This window comes from Borostomias antarcticus (genome assembly GCF_949987555.1).
Source record: "Borostomias antarcticus genome assembly, chromosome: 23".
Lineage (NCBI taxonomy): Eukaryota > Metazoa > Chordata > Actinopteri > Stomiiformes > Stomiidae > Borostomias > Borostomias antarcticus.
In genome coordinates this window covers 2,174,456-2,194,152 of record NC_140256.1, presented here as the reverse complement: position 1 = coordinate 2,194,152, position 19,697 = coordinate 2,174,456, and the positions used below count along the sequence as shown (strand labels likewise).

Below are 19,697 nucleotides of genomic sequence, written 5' to 3'. Positions count from 1 at the left end.
TTATGTGTTTCTGTTGCTTTTAAGCAGTGAGCCAGAGGAACCTTTGGAATTACACAAATGGGAGGAAAACATTTCAACAGAACAAAGATCACTTTTGCTCTGCCACTAAATCAATGTTCCATTCAGATGGAGATTGAGTTGAAGGCGAGTTAACCATTACGTAAATAAGTTTAGTTTCTTCATCACCTCTGGTAATACCTGGACTACATTACATTACACTGCCTGTATTGCAGTAAAATTACTTGGGTAACATTGTGACAAAGGTGTAATACTTCTAAAGAGCATGTCATTAGAATGAGACATGAGACATTAAAAGCATCAAGACAAAGTAGCCTACAGTACTGTACATATACAGTATATGTTCCTTCAGGAGGACTCCACAGCGTGCCATGTCTTATCCACATCGATCTGGCAATGGGTAGTGCTTAAAGAAAACAATTTAACGTTAGCTGTGTGTGTGTGTGTGTGTACACACAAGTGTAGACCTGGTTTCATAGCAAAATGGTAGCATGCAGTATTGAGCATTGAAGGCAAAGCACACAGGAGCAAGGCTCGAGCCAGTGACTTCTACACAGATACTGTAGAAAGGAAAAACAATATTTGTCAAGAATGTTGTGGCAAGTATCCTACACATAGATGTGTAGTTTTCAATCGTCTTATCTTTGTTTTGTAATGATGATGATGTAAATACAATGATGTACAATTTAATTTGCTCAGTATCAAAACTGTCCCAGTGTTGTTGTTTTTAATCCTGTATTTTAATAAAGTAAATTGTGTGTATCATTGTGGAGTGACACTTTAATACAATGTCCATAGTCATACCTACACAATTTAGTTGTTTTGCGTGTCTGAATCAACAATACCAATGAAGGCCAAACATTTGTAACAAAAGCAAAATGAATGAATTAAATCACTTGCTTTTAAGCAATGAGCCAGAGAAACTTTAGGAGCTAGAATTAGATGACACAACTGGGAGGGATAATTTGCAGGAGAACAAACTCCTGAAATAGTGAATCGTCAGCAGTAAATAAAAACCAACTAAGTAAATAAAAGCCAACTAATCACAACACTGCCCAATGTCCTATGCTTCATTTTTTATTTGATTTGATTTATTTTTAAGACAGGGACAAGGTACAGTAGACATTTCACCCTATATAATAGGGAGAGATGCACTGTACAAGGTTATAGCTAGACAGCTAATTTCCACTCGCAGTCCCTGGGCAAATAAATATACAGTCTTAAAATAGTGGGGCAAATAGTACACAGTGGGAAAGTTACATACATACATGCTGTAGAAGGAATACAAAAAAGTTATGTAGCAAAGATTTCACTCATTCCTATACCCACATCCCAACCTGCCCAGACCCTTTCTCGTCAGCCCAACTGGTTACTCAAGATACCGGATCCGGCTCTTTCAAAGACTCCGTGCCGTGTTTTGCATGTGTCCAGTGACTCAGTGCCGTGTTTTGCATGTGTCCAGTGACTCCATGCCGGGTTTTGCATGTGTCCAGTGACTCCGTGCCGTGTTTTGCATGTGTCCAGTGACTCCGTGCCGTGTTTTGCATGTGTCCAGTGACTCCGTGCCGTGTTTTGCATGTGTCCAGTGACTCCGTGCCGTGTTTTGCATGTGTCCAGTGACTCCATGCCGGGTTTTGCATGTGTCCAGTGACTCCGTGCCGTGTTTTGCATGTGTCCAGTGACTCCGTGCCGTGTTTTGCATGTGTCCAGTGACTCCGTGCCGTGTTTTGCATGTGTCCAGTGACTCCGTGCCGTGTTTTGCATGTGTCCAGTGACTCCGTTCCGTGTTTTGCATGTGTCCAGTGACTCCATGCCGTGTTTTGCATGTGTCCAGTGACTCCGTGCCGTGTTTTGCATGTGTCCAGTGACTCCGTGCCGTGTTTTGCATGTGTCCAGTGACTCCGTGCCGTGTTTTGCATGTGTCCAGTGACTCCGTGCCGTGTTTTGCATGTGTCCAGTGACTCCGGGCCGTGTTTTGCATGTGTCCAGTGACTCCGTGCCGTGTTTTGACTCCATGCCGTGTTTTGCATGTGTCTCAGTGACTCCATGCCGTGTTTTGCATGTGTCCAGTCTGTCCAGAGACACCAGCGAGGCGGATCTGCGCACCAAACCCAGCTCACCAACATTAGCTCAACATTTTGACCGCTATAGATGATACATTAATGAGATTTAGAATTGGGGTATTACTTCACTTTGATATACTTCTTCTGAAGAATATTTCGAGTACATTTACAGCCCACTACCAATGGAAATAACAGCAGTAAAGGGTGAGTAACTGGTATAGCCTAGTTAGGCTAGACACGGCAGGCTAAGCTAGCTAGCTAATCATTGTGCTCGTTGGTGTTTGTTAGCATTATAGACAGCATGTTTACTCACGAATCCTCTTTACTTTCTAAAGGAACTGTTACTGCTATGTACGTTAGGATAGCTAGCTAGCAACGGGGGACAGGCTAGTCACATAACTGACTAGCTAACCTGAAAAGAACAATAGAAAACCAGCTAGCTGATGGTTATGTTGACAGCCTAACCCTAACTAGCATCCTGCGAACAAGCAGGCCACGATGAGAGCATTCCAGGTCGTCAAGATCAAGTAACTAACACAATATATTGTTTTACAGGTTTGCATTGAAACTCCCAAGCCTCGGAACGTCAGGGCCCTTTGGGGCCCCCGTAGAGGATGCACCGGGGTGGGGACAGGGACTTCCAGACGTCCGAGTAACTAACACAATATATGGTTTTACAGGTTTGCATTGAAACTCCCAAGCCTTGGAACGTCAGGGCCCTCTGGGGCCCCCGTAGAGGATGCACCGGGGTGGGGACAGGGACTTCCAGACGTCCGCGCGGAGGATGGGGACGTCCTTGTTGTTCCAGTTGTCGGCCCATGAGCGCGAGCTCGACCTGGTGTTCCTGGACCACAGCTACGCCAAACCCTGGAACGCGCACCCAGACGCCAGCAGCGCGCGACCCACGCGCATGCTGTTCGTGACACCCCGTCGCCAGCCCGACTCCTCACTGTGAGTGAAGCATCCCAGCAAACACGCAACGTCAGGGAGACGTTCAGATCATGTCTTAATAACGTCCGTCGGTCCAGAACCCCGTTTGTACGTCTGCTGGACCCCTCAATATTCAAACGTCTGGCTTGGACCCCTCTAAGACGTCTGTGGACGTGCAGAACAGGTTCAAAATCTGAACGTCTAAAAGAAACTTTCATTCTGGCTCCTAATTGGATGTCTTTGGACGTCCGAAAAAGACAAAAAAGACGTCTAAAAGACATCTTCTAGACGTGTCTTTGCTCAGTGGGATTGTATGGCCTTTAACCTCTAGGCTAGAGAACCACTGCACATAGTCCTGCTGAATACGCCATTTCTGCACACTTCGCACCTTTCATTCGCACCTGCTGTACATATGTTTAGGTGTGACCATAAACACAGTCTTGGCATGGCAATTATCATGTTTAACCCAGGGTTTCCACGCGTCATGGAAAACCTGGAAAACAGATGACCAGTTTTCCAGTCATGGAAAACACACGGGAATGAATGAGAGAAAAAGTAAATTATCTTGCAAAATCTTGTTATCCTGGATAAATATTTCAACATTCTCCTATTTTCCTTAAGCTGAGAATGAGCTATTTGGCAAAACGGATAATACTGCCATCTGAAAGTCGAAGGCCAAAGTTATGCTCACGATCATATTAACGGTCAAATATTAGTCAATACTGGCTGGTAACTTTTTTTTCATATGAGGTTTGTAGATTCATGTTGCTTTATTCCCCACTTGTTCTAAAAGGTTGAATAATGTTAAATCGGTCAAGTTAGCATGTTTGGTTCAGTTGCTAGAGTTGATGTGCTGCTTCCTATCTTGTTTTCCATGTAAAGGTTTAGGTTTGTGATTCAACTCTGGCCAAGTGAAATTGTTTCAAATGTGTGTTGGGCATTGTTGAGGGAGTTGGATAATAATGGGAAGCCAGGGTAAAAAAAAACACTGAATGGGAGCCCAAATGTATGTCTTTAAAATCAGACTTCCACAGAGAGGAACATTAGTGTGATCCCTGTCATACCAGCTTTACCGTGACAGAAAATGTCCTGGAAAATGATCTCTAGAAAACAGTAGGAACCCTCAATAATGGATGATGGGATTTTGGGAAGTTGTGCTGCGTTCCATGCAAGCGTTTACATGCCGATCTTCCTTCTACAGGGAATCGGACCCGTCGATCGACGTGGAGACGGTCACACCTACACCTGTACCTCTGTACGACAACCACAAGGCTCGCAGCGTGATGAAAGAATGCGAGCGCCATGTTTTATTCGCTCGCACCGTTGCTGACGGCCCCCCTCCCCCGGATGACTGGGAGGAACACATCAACAAGTTAGTGGGCTCTTTTCAAACCTCCTCTACACTTGACAAACTGTTCCGTTTGATTGCAAGGACACGCTACTGTAGGTCATCTTTAAAAAAAGAAAACAGAACAGAAAACACAGACACAACAGAAGTAGGCCTACAAAAATAACGTGGAGCGTAAATGGTAAATGGACTGCACTTATATAGCGCTTTTCCACCTTAGCGGCACTCAAAGCGCTTTACAATGGCCTCTCATTCACCCATTCACACACACATTCACACACCAATGGCGGTAGCTGCCATGCAAGGTGCTAACCTGCTCATGGCCTCTCATTCACCCATTCACACACACACTCACACACCAATGGCGGTAGCTGCCATGCAAGGTGCTAACCTGCTCATTGGGAGCAATTTGGGGTTAGGTGTCTTGCTCAAGGACACTTCGACATGTGGACAGTCGGAGCTGGGATTCGAACCGCTGACCCTTCGATCACTGAACGACCCGCTCTACCAACTGAGCTACAGCCGCCACACTGTAACATTGTGTCATGCGACCTGTTTTGCTCAACTGTTGTAGACTGGTTATTACACCCAGTCAGCGTGTCTCAACTTCAGTTGTAAATGGTAACCCTCCCCTTTCTTCCTTGCAGGACTGGATGGTCAATAACTCAAAATAAATTATTCAACAAAGTCCTGAAGGCCCTGCAAGCTGAGAGGCTGGCCCGGTTGGCCAACGAAAACGTAAGCTCACGACCGTCTTCAAATCACAGATTGGTTTGAGATGTGGTTCCGTTAAGATCACGATGTTATAGATTATGGTCTTTAACGGTTGTCCCTCTCACCATCGTTGTCTCCCAGGCGTCCAACGAGCCGGTCCTCCGCAGGATCGCTGTGGACAAGTGCGCCAGGAAGGTGCGTCACGCGCTAGCGAGCATCAACTGGGACACCAAGCTAACCCAGTGGCTACACACCACCATGATCGAGTCCCTCAGTCTGGCCATGCTGGCTGCTTATTTGGACATCCTGCAGACGCTCAAAAGCAAGGTACGCTCTCACACATACCGGCTCTTTTAATTTTATTGGATGTTTATTTTATGTTTTTACATAATAGATTAATGATACGATACGATTCGATATACTTTATCCAGATTCTGAAAACTTTATCTGTCGGGACAGAAAATCGTCTTAGATTGGCCCAATTGTCTCCTTAGGGAAATTTGTCTTGGACTCAATACATAGATCGCCTCTATACAGAAACAACACATATCCTACATATTACACATAATACATATATAGCACATAACCCGTATTGCACGTACCCCAGTGAAAAAAACACCTTGACCCATTGCACAACCCCCCCACAACCTCACTTAACACCATTCAGAATTCCATTCATGTAAGTAAGAGGATGGGTTCATGCCAGGCCCAGGTTCTGGACTGACCACCCCCTCCTGTCTCTGTCCAGCTGCCCTCCCTGATTGACCGGATGCTGCTGACGTCGTCGGTGAAGACGGGCGCGGCCGGAGCGGAGGCCCTGTCTCTGCTCCTGAAGAGGCCCTGGGACCCCGCTGTGGGAGTGCTGTCTCACAACAAACCGGTACCACGCAGCTTCAACTCCACCATGGTTTTCTTTAGTTACCGAGACCGTTTACAGCAAGTGTATTAGCTCGCTACAGTGTAATTCATGCTCAATGTAAGCACTTGTATTTTATTGTATTGTATTTTAGATTGCTATTCTTGCACTTTGCCTTCAGCACTAGATTATGCTCTTAGTCACTTGTTTTAGAGGGAAGATGCACTTGTGAGTTCTGGCAAGTAGTAGTACATTGGCTTTTCCTACGTTAAATGCAATTATTATTAGTCGCTTTGGATAAAAGCATCTACTAAATGACTGTAATGTAATGGGTTGTGTAAGTTCCAGCTGTATTGGGTTCCTAGTGATGTGACAGAGAGAATAGACGCTGGTCTGTGTGTGTTTGTTTTGTCCTCCAGAGCAAGCTGCCCGGCTCCCCGCTCATCCTCATCGCCCCGTCGGGACCCACCAACCCCGCGTTCTCCACCTCCCGCAGGATGAGGTCCTGGCAGTCCCAGCTCTCCTGTCTGGGGAAGGTCTGTAGACTGACTCAAGTCCAGAGTGGGCCTCGCTAAAAGAAACATTGTTTGAATTGCTGCCAAATACTGAGATGATAACAGCCAAATAAAGCCCCTTTCACACATGCGCACTGTCCCTGCAGAGTTCAGGGAAAACGCCTGCGTGGGGTCGTGTGTGAATTGTGTGAATGGGGTCAATTCCTGACCTTAGCTGACCTTGGGAGGGGGGGGGGGGGCGTACAGTAGACTAAATGTCCAATTACTGATTGCTCCAATGGGTCTCAGAACTAGCAGATAAGTTGATTGGATGGGCTTAGCTGGGGTGGTACCAGATGTACAGTATTTAGTTGGTACCCAGAGTCCTATAAATAATGATAACAGTTTTTCAGATTTCAGACGGACTCTAACCTGCCATGTCTTCACCTCAGGTCATCCCAGTGAACACCCATGTGAACAGCGGCGCCAATGTAGGCATCACTCAGTGTCTGGAGTACATGCTCGGTACCGTCAGAGCCAAAGTTATTGAGGTACGGCTCTCGCATCAACCTACACATTCATATTGATTGAACCGGTGTAGCTAAATGGACTATGCTTTTTTTTAATCTCTACAATAACGTGAAAGTGATTTTGCTACCATCATACTGAAGTTACAAGGTCGGTTTGTTTGAATGATTTCTTCAGGTTCACAGTCACTTCCCTCACAAACCCATAATCCTGGTTGGCTGGAATGTGGGAGCTCTCATTTCCTGTCATGTAAGGACACTAAATTACTACTTTCTTGCTGTACGTGTTGTTGCTCTTCCTTCAGAGATGCATACTGGTGGAGGAGATGGATGTGGAGCAAAGTTATAATAGTTTTGCTTTTTTCAATAGTTTTTATTTTTATATCGTTTTCATTTTTTATTTTCAGTTTCAGTTTAGTTTTGATTCGTTTTAAAGCAGGTTTGCTAGTTTAGTTTAGTTTTTATTTTAAAAAAAAATCTGCGCTAGCCTTGTGAGACCATCCTGATCTCGTGAGCTCACGTTATTTCACTCTGTGTGAAACAATCCATCTGGCGCACGTCAGGTTACTTCTGCGCAGGGGCACAGCTAAATAAAATGGAGGATAGATTTCATATCCACCCAAAATACTAGGCTTATGTATGAAATACAAGACTAAAACTAAGGACATTTTCTCAATAATTTTAGTTTATTTTAGTTAGTTTTGTAAACACACTACAGTTTTAGTTAGTTATCGTTTTTTTGGAAAGTCTAGTTTTTATTTTTATTTCAGTTAATTAAAATGTTTTTTCACAACTAGTTTTCGTTTTTTAGTTAGTTTTCGTTAACTATAATAACCTTGATGTGGAGTCATGGGTAGAGTAACTACTGTTTGAGAAATATAAACGGGTATAGCAGATATGAACTTGTCTGGCCTCTAGGTGTCTCTCATGGAGTACCTGACCGCCGTGGTGTGTCTCGGCTTCCCCCTGATGTCAGTCAACGGACCCAGAGGGGTAGGAAATACCCTCTGATGTCACTTCCCTTTCCTTCATGGAAATAGTACAATATTACTACTCTTTCTCCAATATAGTGTGTTTGGTGCTTAAGTGCTGGGATTGATTGCTGCTGTATTTTTTGACTGGCAGGATGTGGACGACCCTCTGCTGGACATGAAGACCCCAGTGCTGTTTGTGGTTGGTCAGAACGCCTTGCAGTGCAGCACGGAGGCCATGGAAGAGTTCAGGGAGAAACTGAGGGCCGACAATAGCCTGGTGGTGGTGGGTGGAGCCGACGACAACCTGAGGTCAGCGGCCGATTCGTTTTCTCTTTCGTTTCCACCGACTTTGAGGGCATCTCCGTTTTTCTGGGGTTTTTCTCATTCATGTTGAAACGGTCTCCTTACGCAGGATCAACTCCACGAAGATGAAGTCGGAAGGTCTGACGCAGACCATGGTGGATCGCTGCATTCAGGTCGGTCCACATCTCTCTGTGCTTTCAAATCAGTTGAGTTTGGTGTCGTGGTCGTTGGGTCCTTTTCCTTCTCTATAGCTTCTCTACAAGCATCAAGACATTTACTCATTTTGTGTGAAGCCTCCCTTCTTTCTTTCTTTCTTTCTTTCTTTCTTTCTTTCTTTCTTTCTTTCTTTCTTTCTTTCTTTCTTTCTTTCTTTCTTTCTTTTTATCTTTCTTTCTCTTTCCTTCTTTTTCTTTCTTTCTTTCTTTCTTTCTTTCTTTCTTTCTTTCTTTCTTTCTTTCTCTTTCTTTCTTTCTCTTTCCTTCTCTCTTTCTTTCTTTCTCTCTCTCTCTCTCTCTCTCTCTCTCTCTCTCTCTCTCCCTGCCTCCCTCCCTCCCACTCTCACTCACTCACCCTCCCACTCTCTCTCACCCTCTCACCCTCTCTCTCTCTCTCTCTCTCCTGCTGTGCTCGTTCGCAGGACGAGATAGCGGACTTCCTGTCGGGGGTGCTGACGCGGTCGGAGGGCCACGGACACAGCCCCGGAGAGATGAGGGACCTGGACACGGAGAAGAAGAAGAAGCCCCGACGAGAGCTGCCCTTTGACCTGGAGAGGGTCCGGCCCTCCTCCCCCGCCCTCCGGGTCCCTATGTCCCCCTCAGGCTCCGAGGTCAGGCCTGCGGCTGCTCTCCACTCCCTCACGGTTAGGAAGACAGGGGAGCAGATTCCCGGAATGATCCAGCGTTAGAACGGTCCCGACTGATCCACGCCGTCTTGTGTCCTCAGGACCTGTCGAGCGTGTGCAGCAGTCCCACCTCAAGCCCCAAGCCCAAGACGTCAGGACTGTCCCCGGCTCAGAAGTCCAGTCTGATCACGGCCACACAGCTCCTCAAGACCCACATGCAGAGGTCCGGGACTGTGCTCACACACAAGCAGGCGCAAGGTTTGTATGCCTTGCCTACACACACGCACACGCACACACACACACACACACACACGCACCTAAAGCGCATTGTGTTGCCTCTGGGTATGAAATGCGCTATATAAATAAAGCTTTGATTGATTGATTGACCTATACACTCATCTCTCACATTCATCCCACTTATTAGTGTGAGCTTGTTATAGTGACTCATTCCATTCTACTGCTGCTCATTTCTTTACTAGAGTTTGGTGGGAATGCAGACTACAGTGGTTGAAACAGGGTTTTTCCTGGCTCAGAATGGGTCTTTGGGGGGTGATGCACATTTTTGGGGGGAACTTCTGTTTTATGCTGAGTAGCCTACCAGCATATAGAGGCCTGTATTCTTCGCTGTTCTGACTGAGCTCACTTTTCACATCTGTGGAAAATCTCCCGACACGACACAAAATGGGTATGAAGCCAAAATGTTAAAGATACTGATAGCCTGTCTATTAATAATCTTGATTACTAGTGGTCCAAACCATGGACAATGCAAGAAAGAGGGATGGGCTGCACTAGAAACAAGCTATCAAACACATTTGGAGAGGATTTGAATTGCTATTTTTATTCTCAATTTTTTAGCATTTTGGCACTGGTGATTTTCCTTTGGCTAAAATCTCTTTTGGTGGCGCCAAAAATTCCTTCATGCAGGAAAAACCCTGTTGAAAAGGTTGTTGGACATTGATCGTGATCGCCTTGTTAGTCACAACCAGGGCTCAAGCTTCAGGACACCTCGTCGTCCCGGGGCCGATTAAAAATAGGACCAGAAAGGAGAGGATGTAAAATCATTTCGGGACGAATTTGGGACGAGAGTTGAAAAAAACACACAAAATTATTTTGACCATGTTTCGCATGTCAGTGAAAAATAGTCGGCAACACTTTTCATCATCGATTCGTTGCGTCTCATGTTGAACTGTTTGAAACGGTTTCGATGCTGCGCTTTCTTGCTCCAACTCTCCGACAGCCCCGGCACTGAAATACTTTCACTCTCGTCTTCTGTGTCTTCTGTCTTTCTACTACTTTCCTTCCATCTTTGTTTCCGATTCATTTCAGCTCAGTTTGCTGCTTTTATGAAACAAAACATGCTTGTGAGGAAAAGCCTTCCTCCTGGCACCCCCTCCTGTGTGTTTGGTAAGTTCCTGTCCTTCCTCCTCCTTTCCTCCTCTCTTTTCTTCTCTTTCACTTCCTGTTCTTCCATTCTCCTACTGTACAACCACCAGTTCAGCGTCGTGCATCATGAGCAGCAGACACTGTTCACACCTGGCAACATATGTTATTGTCCATCGACCTGCAGTGGAAATACTTTCATTGGCTTGCAGTGGATTGTGGGTTAACCTATGTATGTGTGTGTGTGTGTGTGTGCGTGTGCGCGCTTGTGTGTGTGTGTGTGTGTGTGTTACAGTGCCCGTGTCCAGTGACCAAACGGAGGGTCTGGACAGAGACGAGCTGAGGGCCCATGTGAAGAGGAGGCAGACTCCCAGCCCCACCCCCACCAAGGGCTCCAAGAGGGCCAAAATTAAGGTCACCATCGTTTCCCACGGAGAGACAGCAGGGGGCGCCATCACCTCTGGCGCTCAGGAAGGTAACTGGCTCACATGGGGATGCTGGGAATGTGCTACTGGGCCTCCCATCTCCATCTATCCATCTGTCAGTGAGACGCAGAAGGGCTTGATCGATGCTGATTATATCGGCTTATTATATCGGGCCGTTCGAGATTTATGGGAGCGGGTCACTGGAGGAGAACGGGGGAGGGTCATGCTTTTTTAATTTTAGTCCAGGGAGGGTTGGTTCATACAAATTTGAATCGATCAAAATAAAATAGTTTCTTCAGCTGTTGTCTGATCTGTAGGTAAAAACGTTGGCCTGTTTGCGTGCAAATTAGTGGGGGGGAAAAACATGGTCTCGCATTACTACGCCAAAGCTCAAATCCAACCTATGCCCCTGATGTATGGTCTTACATAAAAATACTAAATTAATATGTTCTAATAAAATACCATAACGAATCAATTAAGCCGAATAACGAAGTTAGTACTGAATAATCTGCCTATTTTGGAAATAGGGAAGGAGGGAAAAAAGCGACCAAAACCTTTGCTGAGGAAAAAAATGTTGTAGGCTGTCAGTCGACCAAGATTTTCTTTGGTTGAAGACGGTCCTAACTATTTCACTCATGTTAAAATTATCAAAATATAATTTTTACTTTGGGTGAATTTTGGAACTTCCAGTGGTAAATGGACTGCACTTATATAGCGCTTTTCCACCTTAGCGGCACTCAAAGCGCTTTACAATGGCCTCTCATTCACCCATTCACACACACATTCACACACCAATGGCGGTAGCTGCCATGCAAGGTGCTAACCTGCTCATTGGGAGCAATTTGGGGTTAGGTGTCTTGCTCAAGGACACTTCGACATGTGGACAGTCGGAGCTGGGATTCGAACCGCTGACCCTGACCCAGTGGTGCCTGAAATCCCTAGCGTTTTGTGTTTAGCCAGACTGACCGACCCGGTAATGTAACAGCTTCTGTTCACAACACAGCCTTCCTGACACTTTCCAGGGATTATACTCGCTCTTGACACAGGAAATGGGCTGTGCAGATTTCCTGTGGAGTCCCATTCATATATGTCCCCTAATAGGTCAAATTAACATGGCTGCCACTCAACGTCAGGGCAACGCTGCGTAAACAGAAGTGAGGTCTCATTGCTTAACGCATCATTTCTTTGACATTCTACTTAATATGCATGCTGTCATCCCTTTGACATTCTTCTTAATATAAACAACCCATTATGTATCATCCCTTTGACAGGACTTTCCATAAAGATCAATAAGCACAATTTAACATGGCCACCACTCAAGGTCAATGCAATGCACCTGTGAATGTACACTTAATGTCGCCTGCTGACTCAATCAAATATGTTTGCATGTCCAGATAAGCCTTACTTCACCACCTAAAGGGAAGTGCATATGAAAGGCAGGCAATGAAAATTGTCCGGAACTATCAAAAGAACGACTGTATGTACTGGACACCTATAAGCCAGGCTGGACCTGGCCTGGTTTCAATCACTCAGGGAGGGTCAACGAAAAATATATATTTCCATCAGAGGGAGGGTCGTGCATTTTTATTTCTGAGCACTTAAGTCGTCCAGTGACCCCTCATTTGGACAAGAACCAGCTCAATCAATCAATCAATCAATCAAAGCTTTATTTGTATAGCGCTATTCATACCCAGAGGCAACACAATGCGCTTTACAGAGAACAAGGGAGGAGGGTATACGACCCACTCTCTACATATTCCAGAGGGAAGCAAAAAAACAGTATCACCCAGGGGCCAGATAAGTGAGCTGTAAAAATTCTTCCCTGACCCCTCTCAACAAGGCGATCGAGCAAGTCTTTGCGCCAATGTGATCGATCTCTCATGAAAATTGAACAGCATTCTCTTTTCTTTCTCCCCGCTGCAGTGGGGGTTTCTGGGAAGCCCCTCACTGTGACCGTAGGGCAGTCCGTGTCCGGAGCGAAGGAGCTGTCTGGACTCCTCACTGCCCAGCGGTATGTCCCGTTCACGCCCGCTCCACACAAACACACACGGGAATAAAACGTCTCAAATGTCACATTGTTGGCCGGCAGTGTTTGATGCTAAAGGGTTGATGAGTTGTGGACTGGAGTTTTAAAGTAAACCTCTATGGAGTCGTAGCTGCTCCGCTCAGCTCTGACGACTCAGCACCTTTGAGCAGACTGGCTGTGTGTGTTACTGCAGGTCTGCTAGTCTCTCAGAGGTGTCTGGGGCCGTGACCTCGGGGGTCAGCTCTTTCCACATGGTATCAGGGTCGTCCTCACCAGTCCAGGCGCAAGCCCCTGTTACTGGCCAAGGTACCTCCTGACCACTGCCCCTCCACGCCCCACACACCTAGGGCTGCACCATTATGACCCAATAGAATAATTGCGATTATTTGCTTCAAAATGGTAATTGCGATTAATAATTGCGATTAATATTTCATAGTAATAGCTTTAGCTCTGCACAGTTTGCATATGACCTGCTGGACTTGAGGGACATCCATCTTTTTCGTAACCAAAATGCTCCCAAATCACGGACGTTGATCCCTTTTTTGCGACTAACTCACTGACCTCGTTTTCTCTCATTTCTTCACTACTCACGGCTGCAGGTACTCTTGTGACACTTGTCTTGACCTACTGCTATCTGTCTTCTCAGTGAAATTGCTGCGCACCGCGCACTCAGCGGGAGCGCATGTGATTGGTCAGACAGCATAAGCGCCTGTGATTCGTCCGTGTAGTCCTAGCACACTCAATTCAAAGCAAAATGATTAATCACATTAATTGCGGACTTTTGCGATTAGTTAATCGCGGAGGTCATTATCGCGATTTCGATTAATTCACGATTAATTGTGCAGCCCTACACACACCTCTCCTAACTCAACCAGCGGCAGATTGAGCACCACAGGAAGCCTCGCTATGACACACGTCCTCACAACAACGTAGAATTCCACCACAGTGAGGTCAAACAGAGGTCAAACACAGAACCCGTCTGTTTGGCAGCATGATTTTGAACACTTGGTGAGAACATTTCATGGAAAGATCTCAAAACAAACACTGTATTGATTGCCTGTTCCATTACTCCATTCAGTGCAACTGTGTTCTCAAGAAGTTTAACCTTTGGACATTTCTAACACAGGCTACGTATCTAGATTGGGGTAGTCCTATAATAACCCTAACCACAGCAGTGTCGTCATGCCGGTCGCCATGTCTTAATTCAAGCTCCACTGATTGGCGTTTTGTGTGTCCAGCAGCTTCTGCCAGCAGCCTCCTACAAGGCCTAAGCTTCAGCCTCCAGGAGATCGTGACCAAGTCCCCCAGCCCGACCTCCACCGCTAACCTGGGCAGCACGCAGGTACCCACCCACCACCACGTCCTCTCCTATCACAGGCCAGGAACGGAGAACCGCTCCTCGATCGGACGCTTCCAAAATCCACTTATCCGACTGAGAATCGATTTTTTTGAACTTTAAAATACACCTTAGCGATTTTGTCTGAGGGACAAAAATAGATCGTCAAGCCCTGGGATTTAGTAAAAACCGCTACGGAATCAGATTAGGAAGATATTCAGTCAATCAATCAATCAAAGCTTTATTTGTATAGCGCATTTCATACCCAGAGGCAACACAATGCGCTTACAGATTCAGGTGTTGATATTGGGAGCATCTCATCAATACCCAGCTCTTCTCCTGACCCTGTCGACCGTCGATATTGTCCCCGTTCCCCTGTGTTGCTTTTGGGAGCTGTGACTGACCAGGCCTCTCCTCCACCCCCCCCCCCAGGCGCCCAGCGGGAAGCCCCAGGGTCAGGTCCTGAGCTCCATGGGCGCTGGCACCAGCACCCTGCTCCGGGCCATGCCCGTGGTCTCCACCGGAGGGGTGACCAAGACCACCGCCATCCACCAGCTACTCACCAACGGTGGTCTGGCCAAGCTGGCGAGCAGCCTCCCCGGCCTGGCCCACATCTCCAACCAGAGCGCTGGTATGTCTCGAACTGCCAAACCCCGACGACCACGCTGAATGGCCCAGGGTTCGTTTTATTTTTTATGACAAGGTTAGAAGGACAGGCATCTGGTCAGCCTACTATGGCCGCGCCACATCTAGGTAAGGGGCTAGAGGACAGCGTTATTAATAATGTGTTTGCAGATAGTTGTTCTTGAGGACCCTAGATACGGAAACAGTCTGGCGACCATGTAGCATCCGAGTGGAAAGATTCATGCTGTTTAGGGGTGTGTTTTTGTACAGTACTTTTGTTTGTATTTGGAAAGAGCCATATGGAAAGCAGCTGTTAGCATCACGGTCCAGTTTGAAGTGAGATATGAAATTGAATATTACCTAAGTAATGTTATTACATAATGTTTATTTACAGTAAGTGGGTGTCTTCATCTGTAAATGTTCAAAATGCTAATATGTGAATACGTTAAACTATTTGATACATAATTAATATGTAACAACTGTGAATGAAGTGGGCCAAAATAATAATAAAAAAAAAGATGAGTTAGTGGAAAATTGATTGATCTCCCAATATGTTGGCATTTTGAATATTATCTGTCATTCGACGGCTTCAGTGGCCGTGTTCAGACTACATTCCTTCATCAGCGCTGTCCACCTGCTAAACCCTCTTTCCATTCGCTGTTCATTTTGTTTGCGAATTCTTCATTTTAACAGCATTTGATAAAAACCTGCCGTTAGATCATGCGCTACATACAATCCATGATTTCAGGTACTCGCCAGATCTCATTGAACAGGGTAAAGAGGTAGAAATTGAAAGCAATAATATCCACGCATGGCAGCCTGCAGTAAACCCCCACGTTGTTCCAACTCTGTCTCAATCATTGCAATAAAGACTGGAAACAAATCCATGGATTAATTTCTCTTGTTTTTGTCCCCCGACCAATGAGATCAACCCGTTCGTTATAATAATGTGTTTGCAGATAGTTGAGGACCCTAGATGCTGAAACACAGTTTGGCAACCATGTAGCATCCGAGTGTAAAGATTCATATTGTTAGGGGTGTTTTTGTACAGTACTTTTGTTTCTATTTGGAAAGACAGAGTTATAACATTATTATAACATGTACCAGAGCCAACCACTTGGGGGCGCTTGCCACAGTTAATTTTTCTTTGTACATAAACTATGCTTGGTGTCACAGTAAGTAGGTACAGTCTATTCTCCTCATGGGCCCCTCCACTTTCTAAATCCAGAGTTTAGAGCTTGAGGTGTAGCTCTTGGTGCTTGTTCGAAATGTTAGGATTCTCAGGTTTGTATCGAGGTTAGGTGCATTGTGGGTACAATTATCATTAGTTATAGTCCTTATATTTCACAACATGGATCAGTTGACAGATAGTTTGATCATGTTGGATAGATGAGAGTATGGCTAGGTCGTATGTGTCCAACTATGAGGATTTGAGTCCCTTTATGCCCTTAGGCGACTGTAGGGACGGGATAAAGATCTGTTCGCTGAGCTCTGCTTCCTCAACCGTTGTTCAGGGATGTGCTTCTCGCTTAGATGGAATGAATTGAAGAGCACATGCAAAAGTGCTCCAGGGCCCTTTTACTTTTGACAAGTGTTTAGAGCATATAAAATGAATAACACTTAAAACATTTCATTCATATTCATGAGGAAAATATCACATTTCTATGCTTTCATTACCACAAGAAACATGCATAATAGGTTGGAGACAAACATTTACTGTGCACTTGTTGATTGTGAAATGGGTGTTAATCGCCATGTCCTCCACTCCTAAGGGCTTTCAGTGAGCTTTGCTTTATGCTAGTCATTTTGTCGCCTGTGCATCGTCCACTCCTGCAATTACATTAAACCTCATCATTATTTAGAAGTAGAATAGACACACTGCTGACACCAGTGAACGAGGATCACAGAAGAGTTCATCGCTGTGTCTGGGGGGGGGGGAATGCATTCTGAACGAGGCTGTTTACCCACAATGCTCGCTGAAAGAGATGAAGCGTTGTGTAACTGTGTGTTGTTGGCAGCAGCCGGGCAGAAGGCCCCCACCACTATAACCGTGACCCTGAGAGGACAGCCAATCAGAGCGGGCTCGCTCGGCCAGCCTGGGGAGGCTCTGACCGGGACCACCGTCAAGCCCCCTGACGCCAAGGTGGGTCTTCAACCGCGGAATACACCGATACACATTACATAGTACATCCCCTTCAGTTTGGCACTCTTTGCAGGGAACAATCAAATCAAAATAAATGTATAAAGCAAGTTTAAAACGACAGCAGGCGACCAAAGTGCTGTACAAAGGTGGGCCCTCGATAAAAAAAAACTAAAAAACATTTATCAACAAAGCAAGGAAATTACAGCAAACAATACAGACATTGAACATGAACAAGGCTTGAGCACAGACTGGTTAAAAACAATCCAGTTTGATGGTATAAATGTGAGGGAAACATATTTGTGTTACCTGTTTACCTCACATCCAGTCAGTCAAGATGTTCTCATTGGGGAAAGTCATCTATTTTGCTAAGTGTTGGTGATTTATGCAATGTTGGCCTTTCATGTCTCTCACTGCCCACTCATCCTCAGCCCTGGAAGAAGAGAGACCGCTCGTTCCTGAATAGTCTCACTGCCATGGTAACCATATGACTTGAGATAATGTGTCATAATGCTTCTCAGCAATTTGTTTTGCTGCCCGGTTGATCTTTTGTTCACTGAATCATAGCGTCCATCGATTCTTGTTTAAGTTTGATGATGTCACGCGTCTCCCTCGCCCACCATCTTAGGGGTGAGTTCTTCAGCCTAATACAGTAGGTTTACCCCGGCGCACTGCTTCTGAAGAAACTTAGGCTGATGTCGAGAAGATTTGTCTATTCTTTAACCACCTACATATTCATAAAGGTTACATATTCATCATACAGCTCAGCACATTTCCAATATTAGGCCATTGTTTTTCTTTTAGCCGAGTCATCATTCTTGCTGTGTGTTTTGGGCGTACCTTCTAAACTCCTGACACAGCAGTTTGTCCCTGTGATTCACACACAAAGAGAAACAGACACCCAAACAGACCTATATATAGGGCGATGACACCCGATCTTCGTCTAGCCTTGTCAACATTTCGTCACCCTCTGGGAAATAATGGATGCCGTGGCGTTATCTTGTTCTCTTGTTTCTGAAAGGATTTCCTCCAACTGTTGCTGCGGTTCTTCAGTTTGCCCCCGTTCCATTCCTTTATTTGCGCCCTCAGCTTTGTTGCACTGGCTCTCTTTTGACCTTTGGGGTTGACCTTCTGGTAGTACTGTTGTGACCTTAGGGGGAGGAGTCTTCAGTTTCCTCTTCTTATCAGCGGGTCTTTGGGCGCTCAGGTTGAAGGTCAGGGGTTTTTGGAGCTTTTTAGTGATCAGATTGCTTTCGGTTCGGACCTCGGTTCGTACCTGTTCTTCCTTAGACCTCCTTGATACAGCCTTGATAAATGGACTGCACTTATATAGCGCTTTTCCACCTTAGCGGCACTCAAAGCGCTTTACAATGGCCTCTCATCCACCCATTCACACACACACTCACACAACAATGGCGGTAGCTGCCATGCAAGGTGCTAACCTGCTCATTGGGAGCAATTTGGGGTTAGGTGTTTTGCTCAAGGACACTTCGAGATGTGGACAGTCGGAGCTGGGATTCGAACCGCTGACTCTTCGATCACTGAACGACCCGCTCTACCAACTGAGCTACAGCCGCCCCTTGATCCTTCTCCCCTTGCCGGTGGATGAGGATACCGATCCGTCCGTTCTTACCTCTCCCTAAGCGTATAAATGCCCACATGTCCAGAGTCGCTGGTGCTAATAGCAAGGTTTCAATTCAACATAAGTCCTTTCTTCTTGTCTGTTTTGTTCACAGGAGATGAACTCATGACTGACACTTTCAAGAGTAAATTCACCCCCATCACTCATGTCTGATGACCCTGGTGGGGACATTCTTCCACGGGGAACAGGGGGTCTCGTCTCAGGGGACTTCCATTGACATTCTGGGGAACTGGTTCTTTTGACACATGGAAAGAATATAAGAATCTCAATGAGCTACATATTGACTCACTGCCTTAGTGATAAGGTATAATGACATTACAGGTCGTTAATGACTAAGACTAAATGGATGGTCAAAAGAATCTAAATGTTTTTTAGATGATAAATCAACCTCTTTCCTGAATAGCAATGTTCTTCAGTTGTTGATTTCTATTGCAGTGAAAACCTCCAGGACTCCCATCATGCCCTGGGACTGAGAGGTGTTCAGGACTCCCATCATGCCCTGGGACTGAGAGGTGTTCAGGACTCCCATCATGCCCTGGGACTGAGAGGTGTTCAGGACTCCCATCATGCCCTGGGACTGAGGTGTTCAGGACTCCCATCATGCCCCTGTGACAGAGGTGTTCAGGATCTCCCATCATGCCCTGTGACTGAGAGGTGTTCAGGATCTCCCATCATGCCCTGGGACTGAGAGGTGTTCAGGACTCCCATCATGCCCTGTGACTGAGAGGTGTTCAGGATCTCCCATCATGCCCTGGGACTGAGAGGTGTTCAGGATCTCCCATCATGCCCTGTGACTGAGAGGTGTTCAGGATCTCCCATCATGCCCTGTGACTGAGAGGTGTTCAGGACTCCCATCATGCCCTGGGACTGAGAGGTGTTCAGGATCTCCCATCATGCCCTGGGGCTGAGAGGTGTTCAGGACTCCCATCATGCCCTGGGACTGAGAGGTGTTCAGGACTCCAAACTCCAACAGACAGATGGCCCAAGGCAGAGGGGACTTCATACTGATGCACAGTATCGGTGGATCTTCTCTCCTCTAACCAGGAAGTGGATTAT

The 19,697-nt window shown here is 46.0% G+C and overlaps 1 protein-coding gene across 4 annotated transcripts; it reads left to right on the top strand.

The window, feature by feature from the left end:
• The first annotated feature begins 2,109 nt into the window (after nucleotides 1-2,109).
• kansl3 (KAT8 regulatory NSL complex subunit 3) lies at nucleotides 2,110-19,095 on the top strand. Of its 4 annotated transcripts, none has more exons than XM_084457210.1 (22): nucleotides 2,110-2,285; nucleotides 2,762-3,032; nucleotides 4,213-4,383; nucleotides 5,007-5,097; nucleotides 5,215-5,400; nucleotides 5,822-5,953; nucleotides 6,349-6,465; nucleotides 6,876-6,974; nucleotides 7,129-7,200; nucleotides 7,869-7,943; nucleotides 8,076-8,233; nucleotides 8,337-8,400; nucleotides 8,865-9,053; nucleotides 9,170-9,326; nucleotides 10,395-10,472; nucleotides 10,744-10,923; nucleotides 12,797-12,884; nucleotides 13,093-13,205; nucleotides 14,138-14,241; nucleotides 14,668-14,866; nucleotides 16,878-17,002; nucleotides 19,077-19,095. In XM_084457210.1, exons 2-22 carry the CDS (start codon nucleotides 2,821-2,823, stop codon nucleotides 19,077-19,079), a joined length of 2,613 nt encoding a protein of 870 aa, XP_084313336.1. In that variant the 5' UTR covers nucleotides 2,110-2,285; nucleotides 2,762-2,820; the 3' UTR covers nucleotides 19,080-19,095. The 4 variants fall into 4 exon arrangements, with proteins under 4 accessions (XP_084313336.1, XP_084313335.1, XP_084313334.1 ...); XM_084457209.1 differs by having other exon boundaries at nucleotides 8,865-9,086; nucleotides 14,141-14,241; XM_084457208.1 differs by having other exon boundaries at nucleotides 8,865-9,086.
• Nucleotides 19,096-19,697: the final 602 nt, after the last annotated feature.